The 15,039-nt window shown below is 40.3% G+C and overlaps 1 protein-coding gene across 4 annotated transcripts in view; it reads left to right on the top strand.

Annotated features, from left to right (window-relative positions):
- The window catches only part of gria1a (glutamate receptor, ionotropic, AMPA 1a), an 81,284-nt gene extending 73,129 nt beyond the window's left edge, over positions 1-8,155 (top strand). For 2 of the 4 annotated variants that reach the window (XM_085420990.1, XM_085420962.1), the window contains exon 16: positions 1,399-8,155. In XM_085420990.1, coding sequence (XP_085277116.1) covers positions 1,399-1,566 — 168 coding nt within the window. In that variant the 3' untranslated portion in view covers positions 1,567-8,155. The remainder of the gene's footprint in view (positions 1-1,398) is intronic. The other 2 variants (XR_014913562.1, XR_014913563.1) reach the window with 2 other exon arrangements.
- The last annotated feature ends 6,884 nt before the right edge of the window (positions 8,156-15,039 follow it).

The following is a 15,039-nucleotide window of genomic DNA, read 5'->3' as shown; positions in this document are numbered from 1 at the left end:
GCATGTAGCATTTTTTTAATGTAGTTAGTTTTTGCCTTTGAATTTACATGTAGATGGATTATTTGTCACTATATGTTGTTCTCTAACTAATATTTCCTTCTTGACTGTGTGGTTAAGTACACATGTTGCTTTTCGATGTCACACTGCACAATGTTCCTCACAGGCCTTTTGTTAAAACCCATTACTTAACCCATTACAATAATCTACCACAGCACAGGTATAAAGGCAATTTGAATCACAGTGGTACATCTATCTACTTCTGTCCCTCTGAGCAATTCTCTGCCCTACTCCTTCTTCTCTTTTTGCTGACTGTCTCGCTAACGCAGGCCCCATTGTGGTGAACATCGTTTATATGTATACCATAAGGCAGACGTCGTGCGGCTCGCATGTCTTCCATCACTGCTTTGACCTCGAAAAGTCTTAACTCAAACTGCTGTTATGTTCACAGATCTAAAATGTAGAACTTGTTGCTTTATACTTTACTGGTAGATGTGAGGTTTGGTCTTCAGCAGCTGTTAGTTATCAGCTTCGTGGATCAATTTACAACAAACAGCCTCTGATTTATTCTTCCAGCTTCAAAGCCCCCCCAGGGGGGCGCACTGATATCGTTTTCATGTAAACAAAAAAAAAGGCAGGCTGAATGCGAGGAGTGATCGTCTACATGAAATCTCTTATGTTTTAATCAGCCCACAAAGGGGCCACCTGATCAGTATGCTGAAGAGAATGGTGAGGAGCCTATTAGTCCAGCGGTGCCTTTATGCTGTTTGACTTGAAAGAAACAACACCGTTCCAATAAGAGGCCGGTATAATTCTCCAATCCCCGTGCAGCACTTACTGGTTGCTCCAGATCGCACTGGCTTTGCCCGATTTAATCAGCTATAGAATGCGGACAGATAGCGAAGTGGCACGCATGGGCACGTGCACGCACACGCACACACACAAGCATCACACATCATTAAGTCAGCATTCGAGCCCAGTGGCTTTTATTGCGCTAGACTGGAGAATGAAGCTAGTAAACCAATGAGTGAAGCCTCAGCTCCCTTCTCTCTGCCCTCCCTTCACTCGGCTCCTCCTGCTACAAATTGGTACATTTGATGCACAATGTCTGGTACCCCAATTTTAACACCGGCAAATATAACTGATAAGGAATGTTTAACAGTTTACTTGCTCCAGATTTTTTGGGTGTGCCTAACATTCAAAAAGGAACATAGGTACATGCAGCAGACTCTTTTGTGCGTGTATTAACGTAAAAAAAAAAAGACTTCTCTGCAGACATTATCTGTGTGCTGCTAGCTCAAACTGTTGCATTCACCGTTTTGATTACAAGATATCGCATGTGTGCACAAATACACCAAAATCTGATCTGTGGGCTAATTGCGATGTTTTTGCTTCCAACAGCAATCCATCAACGACGCCATGCACTGCTCCACCCTGACCAGGATGAGTGGCAACGGGAGCGGCGGAGAGAACGGACGAATCCTCACCCACGACTTCCCCAAGACCGTTCAGACACTGCCCTGCATGAGCCACACCGCCAGCATGGGACTGGGTGCCTCCAGCATGTGATCATCATATTACTGTGCTGGCGGCGAGGGGATAGGCAGGGTGGGGCAGAAGAAGAAGAGCACAGGACTCTAATAACCTCAAAAAAAACATAACAAAACCCATGGCTGTCCGGTTTGACCCATCTATTCTCCCGGCTTTCCCAACTTGAACAAAAACTTACTGCCAAAACGGACTCTTAAAAACCGCTCCTCGCAAATGATGAACAGAGAATCGCAACTTTTTTTTCTTTTTTTTAGTAAGTGGGTGTTTGAAAAATAGATATCGAAAAAAAGAAGGGAAACGTGCTGCAATAAAGAAGTCGTCAACTGGGCGTGTTTTTGGACTTTTTTTTTTTTTTACCGTGTTCATTTATGTGGAAAAAAAAAAAAGAGTTTTATTCTTCAGTGTGACGCCTGCGCTGTGCCATTTCGATGGAGCTGTTGACGTTAGTCTGCTTGTGCAATATCTTCACCTCCACTGCTGACCTTGTACTACCTAGATGCTTTCCGATGGCTGATGGATCATGTCTTTGCACAGATGTGGCAGAGGAGGACAAACACTTGTGACTGCTACGATGATATGATGTTGTTTTCGGGATGTCCCCACCTTCCTTCACTTTTACATTTATACTCCATTTTTGAAGGACTAAGTGCTCAGAGTAGCATAGCCAATTTTTGTGAGATAGTGGTTTACGCTAGATTGATAGCGCAGATTAGTTCGTCTCACGTATTTTTGATTTGACTTGTGTTTCGATGACGGTTAATGATGTTCAAATCAGAAGTTGTCCAGGCTACGACAAACAAGCATTGCTGCTAGACGTCATTGAGCACATCATGCCTTGTCTTAGTGCCACATGACCATTCAAATGCGGAACATTGTACACAGATTGAGTTTGAGTACTTACATCGATCATCAAAGCAGTCATTGGGCACATTCATAAATGCTCACCTCAACCTACGTGAAAAAGAGAATGGAGATGACACAATGACACATTATCCTGTATGTACAATACTGAGTGACCTTAAACTGTATTCTGCTGTTGTGACATTTATAGCATAATCACTGATACACTGGACAGTCTTTTTGAAGACAAATTTAGAGTTTATCTACAGTTGTTGCAGCATTGATATGTTTTGTTCAGTACTGAGTGAAAAAGCCAGAAAGCCGGCTTCCTCGCTGTTGCTAGCTAGCACAGCAAGGAGGGGGTGCGATTGATACACTCGATGTGACTGACAGATTTGGAGTTAGTATTGCTATTGGAAGTCAAGGTTATGGTGATCACTGCGCTACTTGGCTCTCCCGAGTTCTCCCTTTCAGATCACATCAAGTATCAAGGAATCAGAGTGACAGGCCTGGGACATTAGAGGGCAGATGTGACAAAGGGCAGACATCCTAGGTTTGGCATTTAGGCCCTAAAGTAAGATTCCATACCAGAGCATTTCAGTACATTTAACATAAAACGACCGTCGGTGATGCACTTTGTATTTCTTGGGCCCATTTTGTCACACACCATGGTAATTTATATTCTTATGCATAAGTGGCCAACGGCAGAAAACAAACCTTTAGCTAATTCTGTGATTTAAAACGGAAAGATGATGTAACAGGAGGGAAAACGAGAAACACTGGCATGATTCTATAATTTTATTTTTTTCGTTTATTGACAATAATTCCAGAGATGCGACGATACCAACAATTTTCACTTTTGTTTTTTTTTTTCATTAGAACAATTTGAGTGTTTTGCTGCTGTCTGCACTAGTTTACTTGTTTTTTTATAGCCAGGAGAAATGTGTTGTCACATATTTCAGTATGAAGATGTTTTAATCAAAACGCGATGACAGTGTTGACCCCCGTCGCTCTCACAAGGCTCTGATCATCAATAAATCACAACGGGCCGAAACAGCTTTTGCTTAAATCCCATCTGACCTCAAACCAACATTTTACACACAAGTAAGATATTCATGAATATTCTCATGACAGTAGCAATTATAATAACAGCGCACATTTGTTTTCATGTATGAAAATAGTTTTCATATATGCAAACCAATGAATTGCCTCCAACCATGTACCAACAAATGACAGTCAGCTGTAATTTTTTTCCACAAAGTGCATCACATATTAAAACCTAATTTATATGTATTTTTTAAAGGTTTATTAGGAAATAATCCTTAAAGCAGTACATTCATTAATAATGTGGCTTTCCCACTTATCCAGTAACTACGGGGAATCACGTGTCCTTTTTTAAGCTTTCACCACAGACAGTAATATTTCAATTTTATTTTTTTAAACAACTTCTACACTTTTTCTATGATAGCCCTCTCTGCATTTTCTTTACATAGAAATAGATAGAAATAATTGGTAGCACTATGCTGACTGCAAATAGCGGGAGGACCTGTTATTTTAGAAAAACTGAGAACATACACATGGTGATAAGAAATGTATTGGATGTTGCGCTCTTATCATAAATTCACAAAAGCATATAAGTGGATAGGGTCCAGTGCTTTAGCTTTTTCCTTTTTTTCCTCCCCAGGCTTGCACATTTTGCGACAAATGCATCATGCCTTGATCATCCTTAGGAATTTTGTGTTTTGCCAGCCTCTCTGAAGCATTCAGTCCCAGTTTCTGGGTATTATTGCAGAAAAGGTGCAGGATAAAGTGAAGGAAATATGCAGTATTCTGGTTTGTTGTATCGAAATGAAATTTCAGCAGGGTCAGGTGGCTCACTGATTTTTTTAGGCAGTATCAGACTTTGACTAGTTCATTTTTGTTTTGAAAGATTGATAATCATAGCTGGTTTTGTTCTTTTCATTGGATTTGTCAACAATAATTAAAAAAAAAAAAAAATATATATATATATATATATATATATATATATATATATATATATATATATTAGGGGTGCAACGATACACAAAATTCACGGTTCGGTTCGATACTTTGGTGTCACGGTTCGATATTTTTTCGATACAAAAAATGTTCATGCATTTTTAATTTGTCATTTATTAAAATTATAAATATATATTTTAACTCAAAAGTACAGTTTTTAAATTTAACCCTAACCCTTGTGCGTGTTTTTTATTTTGACAGCGAATGCGCACCTGCGGACCACTTATGTGCAGCCCTGGTTATTTAGCTCGTCATATTGCAGCCACAGAAATTCTTTTGTCCATGAAACCATAAAGCTGCACTTTCTTTTTGCCTTATAGTCTGATTTATCATAACTTCTCCGTTTTGTGGTAAGCTTTTCTTTGGCTGTCACTTCTTCACCCTGACCTGTCTTATTTGGCTCAGCAGAACTGAAATGCTTTTACACACGGACTCACATAAGCTCAGCGATTCTCTGCGCGATCAACCTCTCACATGTTTAAGCTTGCTGCGTCATGTTTGCATAGTAAGCTAACGATTAATAAGACGATGTCAGAGGAATTGGTGCACAAATTATCATCACTCACAGATCAGTGCTGTCGCTCTCTATACACAGTTCGCACGATTGCAAAGTGAAAGCAAAAAAACAAGCGCAAATTCAAACGCGACTTCAATATGTCACATATTGACAGTGGCTCACCGATGCCAATGACATAATTACCCAGCTACATTTCTGAAAGAATGCAAAAGCATTGACATATATTTTTCCTACAATAGCCCGACGGGCAGGGAAGAGATAGATTTTGGTAGCCCGACTGAAAAAATCGCTAGCTCCGGGATGTCGGGCTAGCGATATTGCAAGCCCTGTATCTGATTGAGGAATCACTCATCTTTGGAAAAGAGAGTTTATTACAGAGAAATGGCTCTTTCCAAAATAAAAGCTATACTATCCGCTTCTTCTGGGCTATATTCTCAGCAGCATAAGGAGAATCATGTGCTAACAGCTGTCTAAATGACTCGGCTAAAGTTAGTAGCATGCTTGCTTTTTTTTGTCTGCTTCCACTTGTCTTTGCACTAGGATGATGTCGGCATAAATGTGCAGTCATAAGATAAGATAAGATAAGATAAGATAGAACTTTATTAATCCCTCGGGTGGGTTCCTCTGGGAAATTCGACTTCAAAAAAAGCACAGCAACGACCAAAGTTACAGTTACAGAACTGTTATATATATATATATACACACACACACACACACACACACACATATATAAATACACAGACAAATATAAATAAAATATACAAAGGGGATAAATAGAATAAATAGGAATAAAAAATAAAAATACAAGTGAATTGCACATTTCAAGTATTGAGTCTATTGCACTGTTGACTATTTACAAAAAGTATTGCACAAGGTATTGTACAGTGAGGTGCAGAGGCACTACAGCTTAGTTGTTCCCCCCTCCTTTGTCCTCCTGTTTCCCCTCCCTCTCCCCTCCAGAGAGGAGTTAAACAGTCTGATGGCGTGTGGGACAAAGGAGTTTTTAAGTCTGTTAGTTCTTGTCTTGGGGAGAAGCAACCTGTCACTGAACAGTCATATTCGTTGTGTTCCCACTAGTGCTTTCAGGTTAATCTCGTTGAAATGACCTTAACGCCACAACACGGCAAATCTCCGTTAACGAGCTACCGCCGATAGCTCCGTGCATGGGGCTAGACGGCCAACACGTTAACGAGCTAACTGCGCTAACACACTAGCTCCCACCCATGTAATTGAGCATTGCGTGGCACATCCAACATACTGTTTTACTTTAGTCCATGACTCGCTTACCTTCAGGGTCATACGTCACATGAAAACCAAAATAATTCCAAACGCCAGATCTGAATGAGGGTGGGGGAGGTGCCCTGCCCTCTTCCTTCTGACGATGCTGTCTGTGTTGAGCTCTCAGTGGATCTGCGCTGGACAGTGCAGCCTAGGCGGAGTAGTCGAACGCAGATTCACTGAGCGCTCAACACAGACAGCATCGTCAGAAGGAAAATTGATAAAATAAATTACAAATGTTGTATTGTTTGATACATATGCGTACCGAACCGAAAGCACTGTATCGAACGGTTCAATATCGATACGAATATCGTTGCACCCCTAATATATATATATATATATATATATATATATATATATATATATATATATATATATATATATATATATATATATATATATATACTATTGCCAAACTGATTGTTTAAATGGAGTAGTCGTACAGCTGAAAAATGTGCCAGGAGAGAAATCACTAACAGTTTTTTTTTTCATAACACATCAGAGCCTGGAGCTATGTAAAGGATGCATTATGTGCCTTCAGCCAGCATGAACATCTTTTCCTCTTACATAGCTATCACTCTACCTCAGTCCACCTCCACAAATATTCCACTGCAGAGTACAGCAATTTCACATACCCAAATCGTTAAAAGGCTTTCAAGTAAATATAGGAAAAACCGAAGATTAAGCAGAGGGAGCAAGTTGAGGGAAATGTGAGTAAAAATTAAAGTTCTTTTTTAAAAAAGTGGTTCAAAATTATAGTCCTTGAAAAGAGAAGTCCTAAAATGCATCAACCATCACCACTGGCTTGATATCTGCGTGTCTTTAACAGTGTCCAAGGGGGTGAGTTTAGTCTAAGGTGACTGGAAGGTCGAAGCGCTTGAAATGGGATTTTCACTGCTGTTGGATGCCAGAGGTCAGCTTTGGATTATGTACTGCAGAATCTAGCTGACCTCTTATTTTACAGCCAAGCGCCTGTACAAAGGCAGCACTCATCCTCTGCTTCCACAAATGGATGTGCTTTTATTTTTATTCCTGAGTTTGTATCCTTTTTTTTTCCTTTTTCGAGGGTACCAAATCTAATGTGGAACCTCTCTTTCCGCCATTCCGCCATAAGTGGGCAAGCAAAAATCATATGTATCTCCACATTGTTATGTATATAAAAGGATTTTTCTCTTCCCCAGTGAAAATGTTTGTTCTCCTTTAAATCAAGCCTCAGTGTACCAGAATTAGTTACCTGCCGTGTGAATACTTTTTTCTTTCCTCCTTCATATGCGTCTTCTTTTTTCTGATGATGTATTAATTACTACGACAGCACAGCACTCTTCTGTGGAGGCTTTATCTTGGGAAATATGTTTTATATGGCATAACAGGATTTGTAAAAAAAAAAAACAAAAAAAAAAATTAAACAAAATGAAAAAGTTTTTGTTTTTTTGTTTTTTTTAAAAAAGGGACATTCAGTGTTTGTATTGTAAAGGAGAATTAGGTGGCACTTTGAAGGCTATGAAAAAAGTAAACAACACACTGATGTTAATTAATCTGCAGATGCTTTTTGTTGTTCAAAGCCAGTTTAGAGTTGATTTTAATTTAATCTCCTGTTGGTTTTTTTTGTTTTGTTTTGTTTTTTTTTTTTGAAGTGCTTAAAATCTATCACCATGTGAATATTTCTTCTTTTTTTTTCATGGTACTTTTACTACTGGAATCTAATCACCAGAAACACTGTCATGTTTTTTTTTTTAACTCTACAAATGTTAAAATTGAGTTTTAAAATTCAAAGTTCAATAAATGGGTTCAAAGTTTTAAAATAAATAAATATAAAAGAATACAGAACACTGTTAGGAGTCAGACTTTTGAGAAATCTTCTTTTTTTTCTAACCAAAGTGTCCTGGAAAGAAGTCATCATGCTTTTGTAACTGAATAAAGGAATAAACTATGGATATTTGTTCAGTTTTATTTCCACTGGAGTCATAAATCTCACTCCGTGCCTTAGGCAAATGGTATATGACGTTAGATATTACAAGCAGAGAAGGATAAAGCGTTGCCCAGGTCTGAAAGGAGTGCGCTGATCCAAAATAATAATAATAATCTGAGGTAGTCTGTTTTATTTGAAAGCAGACGAAGGAAGACTGTTTTACATAAGCTGCTAGACAACTGAACAGAAACAATCAGGGTCATCGAGATTAGTGTGTACAGACACTTAATCAAGCAGCAACTCAGTGTGCAACTCACTTGAATTAATTGGGATTTTGTAATATGCATCATTTCCTGTACAAAAACAGGCAAGTGCATATGCATTACCAAACAGCACAGTGTGTGTGTGTGTGTGTGTGTGTGTGTGTGTGTGTGTGTGTGTGTGTGTGTGTATCAGTGGATGTAATGGGAAGTAAGGGGATTGTAAAACGGTGATGGCATGCTGTTCATTCTACTGACATGGCAGTCATTTTTCCCATTCTAGATATTTAATCTATAACAGCTCTTTTTTTATTAACACACTTTATTAGGCCAGCAGTCAGATAGTGTTTTTTTTTTCTGTTCCATGCACCTTTGTTATTTTTCTTACATGAAGTACCTGCGTTATGCTGTTATCATTCCTGCCCCACACGGTAGTACTCCAACCTGTTCAGCTGTTGTTATGTGAATCAATTCGATTCAGTCAGGAAGCTCGCTTAGAACGAAGCTATTGTGTGAAAGCGGTCTATGTTCTATGTTTGGCTCATCTCACCTCATCACTCCCCAACAAAAACAGCATGATCAGCACAGCAGGGGAGTCGTGGTAATAGCGTTCCCCCTTCCCAATGGTGAATGAAAACCCGAGCGTACAGGTGGATACTGATTGGAAGCACTTTTTGAGAAATTCTATATGAACAGTCATAACAAGTGTTACCATAGCTTTCGAAGGAGACAGCACTGCGGTAAAAGATCCAGCACTGACAGCTTTAATACTCCACAGTGATTAGCCCCTAAAGCCTTAACCTATTTTCTGAAATTTTCTCTTCAAAATGCATCCCAAAATCTGTCAATGAGAGCTCAACAACTTTGAACAACCTTGGAATGATATGCCCAAGGGACGCTTTGGAATACAATAGATCCCTGTCACCAAGCTTGTGGGAGATTTTATTACTTCACTTCTGCTAAATTAGGTACTAAGCTTGTCTTATAATAAAAAGCAGTAGTCGTTCTAAAAAGCAGAAACTGTTCATTTTTACCAGTGGCCAACTTTATTGAATGCCCAGAAATCTTCTAAAAACCTGCTTTTCAAGGACTTCCATGGGTGTTGTGTACCTGTGTGCACATTTAGAGAATAAGATTAAAACAAATGAAAAACAAATCACACTCACCAGACACTTCACCGTGTACATCTGTTCTTCTGCTTGTTAATACAAATATCTGATGAGCCAATCATATGGCAGCAACTCAGTTCAAACTGAACCAGAATAGAGGCTAAAGTTGATTTAAGTGACTTAGAACGTAGCATGGTTGTTGGTCAGAGTATTTCAGGAGTTGTTGATCTAACAGGTTTTTCTGTCTGAATAAAAAGAAAATATCCATTATTTTCAATATTCAGTTCTCTAGAAGAAAATGCCTTGTTTATGTCAGAGGTCACAGGACAATGGCCAAACCGCTTCAAGCTGATAGGAAGGAAACAATAACCACATGCTGCGGTATGCAGAAGTACATCTCTGAATCCATAACACGTCAAACCTTGAAGCAGATGGGCCACAGCAGCAGAAGACCACATCAGGCTCCAGTCCTGTCAGCTAAGAACAGGAAACTGAAGCTACAGTTCACACAGGCTCACTGGAATTGGACAACATTCATATTAGTGAATATTCACACACATAGTCAGACTTATGGAGCCTCTCACCACACTTCTTTTTCTCTTTCTATTTACAAACAAGGGATGTTTCCACATTCTCTCCACCTGTCTAAACGAAACACCCAGCATACCTCATTAGACATACACACACAATTATGGGCATGCTGAGGTTTGTCACATGGAATGTAAATGGAGCTGGCTCCAGAGGAAAGAGGTTAAAGATATTTAAACAGCTTAAAAAACTACAGGCAGATGTTGTTTTATTACAAGAAACTCACAGACCTGTCACAGGTTTAAACGAACTTAAAACACCTGAGTTTCCTAACGTGTTTGCAGCCTGTTATAATTCTAGACAACGGGGAGTAGCAATTTTAATACATAAAAATGTTAATTTTACAGTACTCGATACAGTTATAGATCCAGAGGGTAGATTTCTATTTATTAAACTATCAATATTGAACAAAAAACTATGTATTGTAAGTATATACGGTCCAAATGTTGATGAACCCTCATTCTTCCACGGATTTTTTAGTGCACTCTCTGAACACCTTGATTGCACACTCATTCTTGGCGGTGACCTCAACGTTGGACTAAATGAAGACATGGATAGGCTCAATACAGCGGGAACTCAGCGTAATTGGCAGTCCACAAATATAATCAAACAGTATATGAGCGACTTTGGTCTTTGCGATGCATGGCGCTCTCTTCACCCCACCAGTAAGGAATATACTTTTTTCTCGCATGTTCATCACTCTTACTCTCATCTGGATTATGTTTTGGTCAGCAGCTCACTGCTGTGTGACATTTCAGACACTGAGATTCATCCTATAGCTGTCAGCAATCATGCTCCTGTATCTTTAACACTAATGCACAAGAATAATACTACGCCAAGAAAAAACTGGAGATTTAATATATCACTACTTAAAGATGAAGACTTTATTAAATATTTTAAAAAAGAATGGACTTCATATTTAGACTTTAATGACACTCCCGGAATATCTGCTTCTGTTCTATGGGAAGCAGGGAAAGCTGTGATGAGAGGTAAAATAATTTCTTTCTCATCACACAAAAAGAAAGAAGAAAACAAAAATATTCAGGAATTAGAAAAAAACATCAAATCACTAGAAGAAGCCTACGCGTGCGACCAAGATCAGGAAACATTGAACAAAATATGCAAAACAAAACTAGAATTAAATGAAATTATTAATAAAAAAACACAATTCCTTATACAAAGACTTCGCTTGCAGAATTTTGAACACAGTAACAAATCAGGTCGATTTCTAGCTAACCAGCTAAAAATAAATAAATAAAAAACAACTATATGTGCTGCTAAAGATTTATCGGGGAACACAATATATGATCCTGGAAGAATAAACAACATTTTTAGGGATTTCTATGAAACTTTATACTCACCACAAATAAACCCATCTAAAAATGAAATTGATCTGTTTCTTGACAACGTAACTCTTCCAAAATTACTAGACAGTCAAGCAATGGAACTGGATTCGCCACTGACGCCAAGTGAACTCCAGGAAGCCCTGATAAGTATGCCCAATAATAAGGCTCCAGGTCCAGACGGCTTCCCTGCAGAATTCTACAAAGAATTCTGGATAATTTTGGCACCAGTATTCCACGGCATGTTGCAGGAAATCGAGGAAAATGGCAGACTACCACCAAATATGAATTCTGCCAACATTAGTCTCCTGCTAAAACCAGGCAAAGACCCTTTATTTCCCTCAAGCTATCGTCCAATTTCTCTTTTAAATGTAGACCTTAAAATAATCTGCAAAGCTCTCTCAAAGAGATTAGAGAAAATGACCCCCCTCTTAATTCATCCTGACCAAACTGGTTTCATAAAAGGTCGGCACTCCTCAACAAACACTCGTAGATTACTTAATTTAATAGACTACTCATACGATAAAAACATCGAAACCATAATATTATCTCTAGATGCAGAAAAAGCATTTGACAGAGTTAACTGGAAATTTTTATTCGCAACTTTACACAAATTTGGTTTTGGAAACTCTTTCATAAACTGGATAAGAATATTATACAATTCCCCAACAGCTCGTATCAGAACAAATGACCAGACATCCTCCAGCTTCTGTCTCCTGAGGGGCACCAGACAGGGATGCCCACTCTCCCCCTCACTTTTTGCAATTTTTATCGAACCTCTAGCAGCAGCATTTAGACAGGCTACAACAATTAAGGGCATAAAATGTAAGAACATAGAACATAAAATCAGTCTCTATGCGGATGATGTGTTGCTTTTTCTGCAAAACACACAAACCAACCTCTCTGAGGTAATTACTTTAATAAACTGGTTTTCAAGAGTTTCAGATTATTCAATTAACTGGCCAAAATCTACAGTTCTCCCCATTAACTGCTCCTTCCATAATTCTTCCTCTGCCCCACTGCAATCCGGAAATATTAAATATTTAGGTATTAATGTCTCTCCTAAGCTTTCAGACTTAACTAAATTAAACCACATCCCACTTCTAAAGAAAGTAGAAGGCGATCTGACTAGATGGAAATCTTTACCCATATCACTCATGGGAAGGGTCGCCACTATAAAAATGATGATCTTGCCAAAAATAAATTACTTATTTTTGATGATCCCTAACAAACCATCACAAGATTGGTTCAGATCTCTGGATTCATATATTTCCAAATTCCTTTGGAAAGATAAACCCCCGCGTATCAGCTTAAAAACGCTACAAAGAACCAAGGATAGAGGAGGATTAGATCTGCCTAATTTTCACCAATACTTCTTAGCCAACAGGCTTCAGTTCATCTCAGAATGGTTAAAACATACCTTCTTAGTTGAGCCCTGGCTAGATGTTGAACAGGCACTATGCAAGGATCTAGAGATTTCAGACCTACCATTTATTAGCTCAAACATCAAAAGACATGAATGCTTTAAAAGTATCAACATCAGCTTTTCTCTGACAGCATGGTGGGAGTTTCTAAAAATAACGGAGTCTTCATTAATCCCATGCAAACGTACACCTATCTGGAATAACCCTGACATATTACAAAACAATAATATGATTAATTTCCCAGAATTGAGTTGTAAAGGAATTAAATACTTAGAACATATATTAGAGGGAACAGAATTTATTCCATTTGACAGACTAGTTGCACAATATGGGATCAACAAGACAAGATTTTTAGAATATCAACAAATTAAATCCATAGTAAAAAAGAAATTTAACCTCAGTCAAGTTGAATTACAAACACCACTAAGTGCGGCACATTTTCTTACTCTTAAATCCCCCAAATTATTATCTAAAATATACAGAACACTTTCTAAATTAGATGAATCAATATCCCTTCCTATTGCAAAGTGGGAAGCAGATTTATCAGTCAGCTTAGACCAAAACTTCTGGTCTCAGATTTGCTTAAAAACCTTTAAATTAATTAAAAATCCCAGTCTGCAATTAATACAATACAAAATACTACATAGAGTGCACTATACAGGTCATCGGATGTTCAAGATGGGCTTTACATCTTCCAACAACTGCTCACACTGTCAAGGCAATACACCAGACAATTACATCCACGCTCTTTGGTTCTGTCCACGAGTTTAGAAGTTTTGGCGCGAGATATGTGAAGACTTATCAAAGTGTCTGAAATGTAACATTCCAACCTCCCCCTTAGTGTGTTTACTGGGCAGCTTAGATAATGTCACTTCAGAAAAGAATATAGCCCATATGATTTTCACTGCCCTATGCATAGCCAAGAAAACAGTCCTCATGAACTGGAAAAATAAAAATAATCTTAATTCTAACCAATATAGAAATTATCTATTAGATTACATTAGTCTTGATACAGCCTCTGCCACCACATCAGATCAATTGCTCTGGACTCCTTTTATCAGCTCCATCACCTAGTGGGGGTGGGGGGTCATAGTTTGGTCCCGCCTTCACTGTTGTGATTGGTGTGGGGGTAGGGACAGGCTTAGGGCGTCGGGGGGTTCCCCGGAGGCATCTTCCTTGGGGGGCTCAACCCGGGGTAGCGGTCATGTCCGGTTGGGGGCTCTGTTGGCTCTCAGGTGACTGTTTCCTCGCGGCTGCGTGCAGCGGGGCTAGGGGAGGGTCTGTGCTGACGGACGTGGGTTACTGACCTGGTAGCCTGGCTGGCCCTGGGTGGGTCCGGGATGGGCGTGAGGTTCTGGGGGCGCTCCGTCTCTGGGCTGGGGCCCGGGCCGGGCCTCGGGGGCTTGGATCCTGGTTGGTGTGTTGCCGGGGTTGTGGGCGGGTGGGTGCATGGGGGCCCGGCCCTGGAGCAGGGTGCCGCCGGTGCGTCGAACCGCCTGGGGGGCTCTTCAACTGGTGGGGGAGATGGTCACATCTTGCAGGAGCTTTCCTCTCTTCAGGAACTCTCTCTGCAGGAGGGGGAGATACAGGAGAGGTGGAGGAAGATCTCAGCCTGGGCGTTTACTGTCTTATGTAGTCTGGAAGATGAGTGGATGGTGGGGTGGGTGCAGTTTTCTCTGTGGTGGGGTTGGGTGGACTGTCCCGGGCTCTGTGGGGCCGGGAGGCGCTGCTGCACTGGGCCCCGGTCTGGATGGGCCTGGGCCCCCTGTCCCTGCCGGGTCGCGGAGTGTGGGAGTGCCTACTGGGGTCAGCGGGGGAGCTGGCCCCAGGGAGGGGTTACCTACCCCTCCCTTCCTTCCCTCCCCATCTCCAGCTGCCTCCCTCTTCCCGCTCCACCACAACCACCCACACATGCAGGACCTTGGAGTAGGGGTATGTCACCAGGGTGCAGAGGAGGCTACCCCCCCCCCTCTGTCCCCTTCTGGCTGCCTCTGCCTCAATTTTATCCCACAACTTACGGTGTGTTCACACCGAACGCGATGGACGCGAATAAAATGCCCCAAACGCCCCTAATTTGACGCGTGTACATTCGCGTCTCAACGGGTGTCCAAGAAAAATCCATCGCGCGTCAAAATATTGACGCGCGTGAACCGGAAATGTGGGAGGAATGTGGGAGGGAGTTG

The sequence above is a fragment of the Rhamphochromis longiceps genome, linkage group LG2 (genome assembly GCF_057381845.1).
Source record: "Rhamphochromis longiceps isolate RC_006_pf linkage group LG2, R_longiceps_female_GT1.1, whole genome shotgun sequence".
NCBI classification, from domain to species: Eukaryota; Metazoa; Chordata; class Actinopteri; order Cichliformes; family Cichlidae; genus Rhamphochromis; species Rhamphochromis longiceps.
This window is presented reverse-complemented; position numbering and strand designations above follow the sequence as displayed.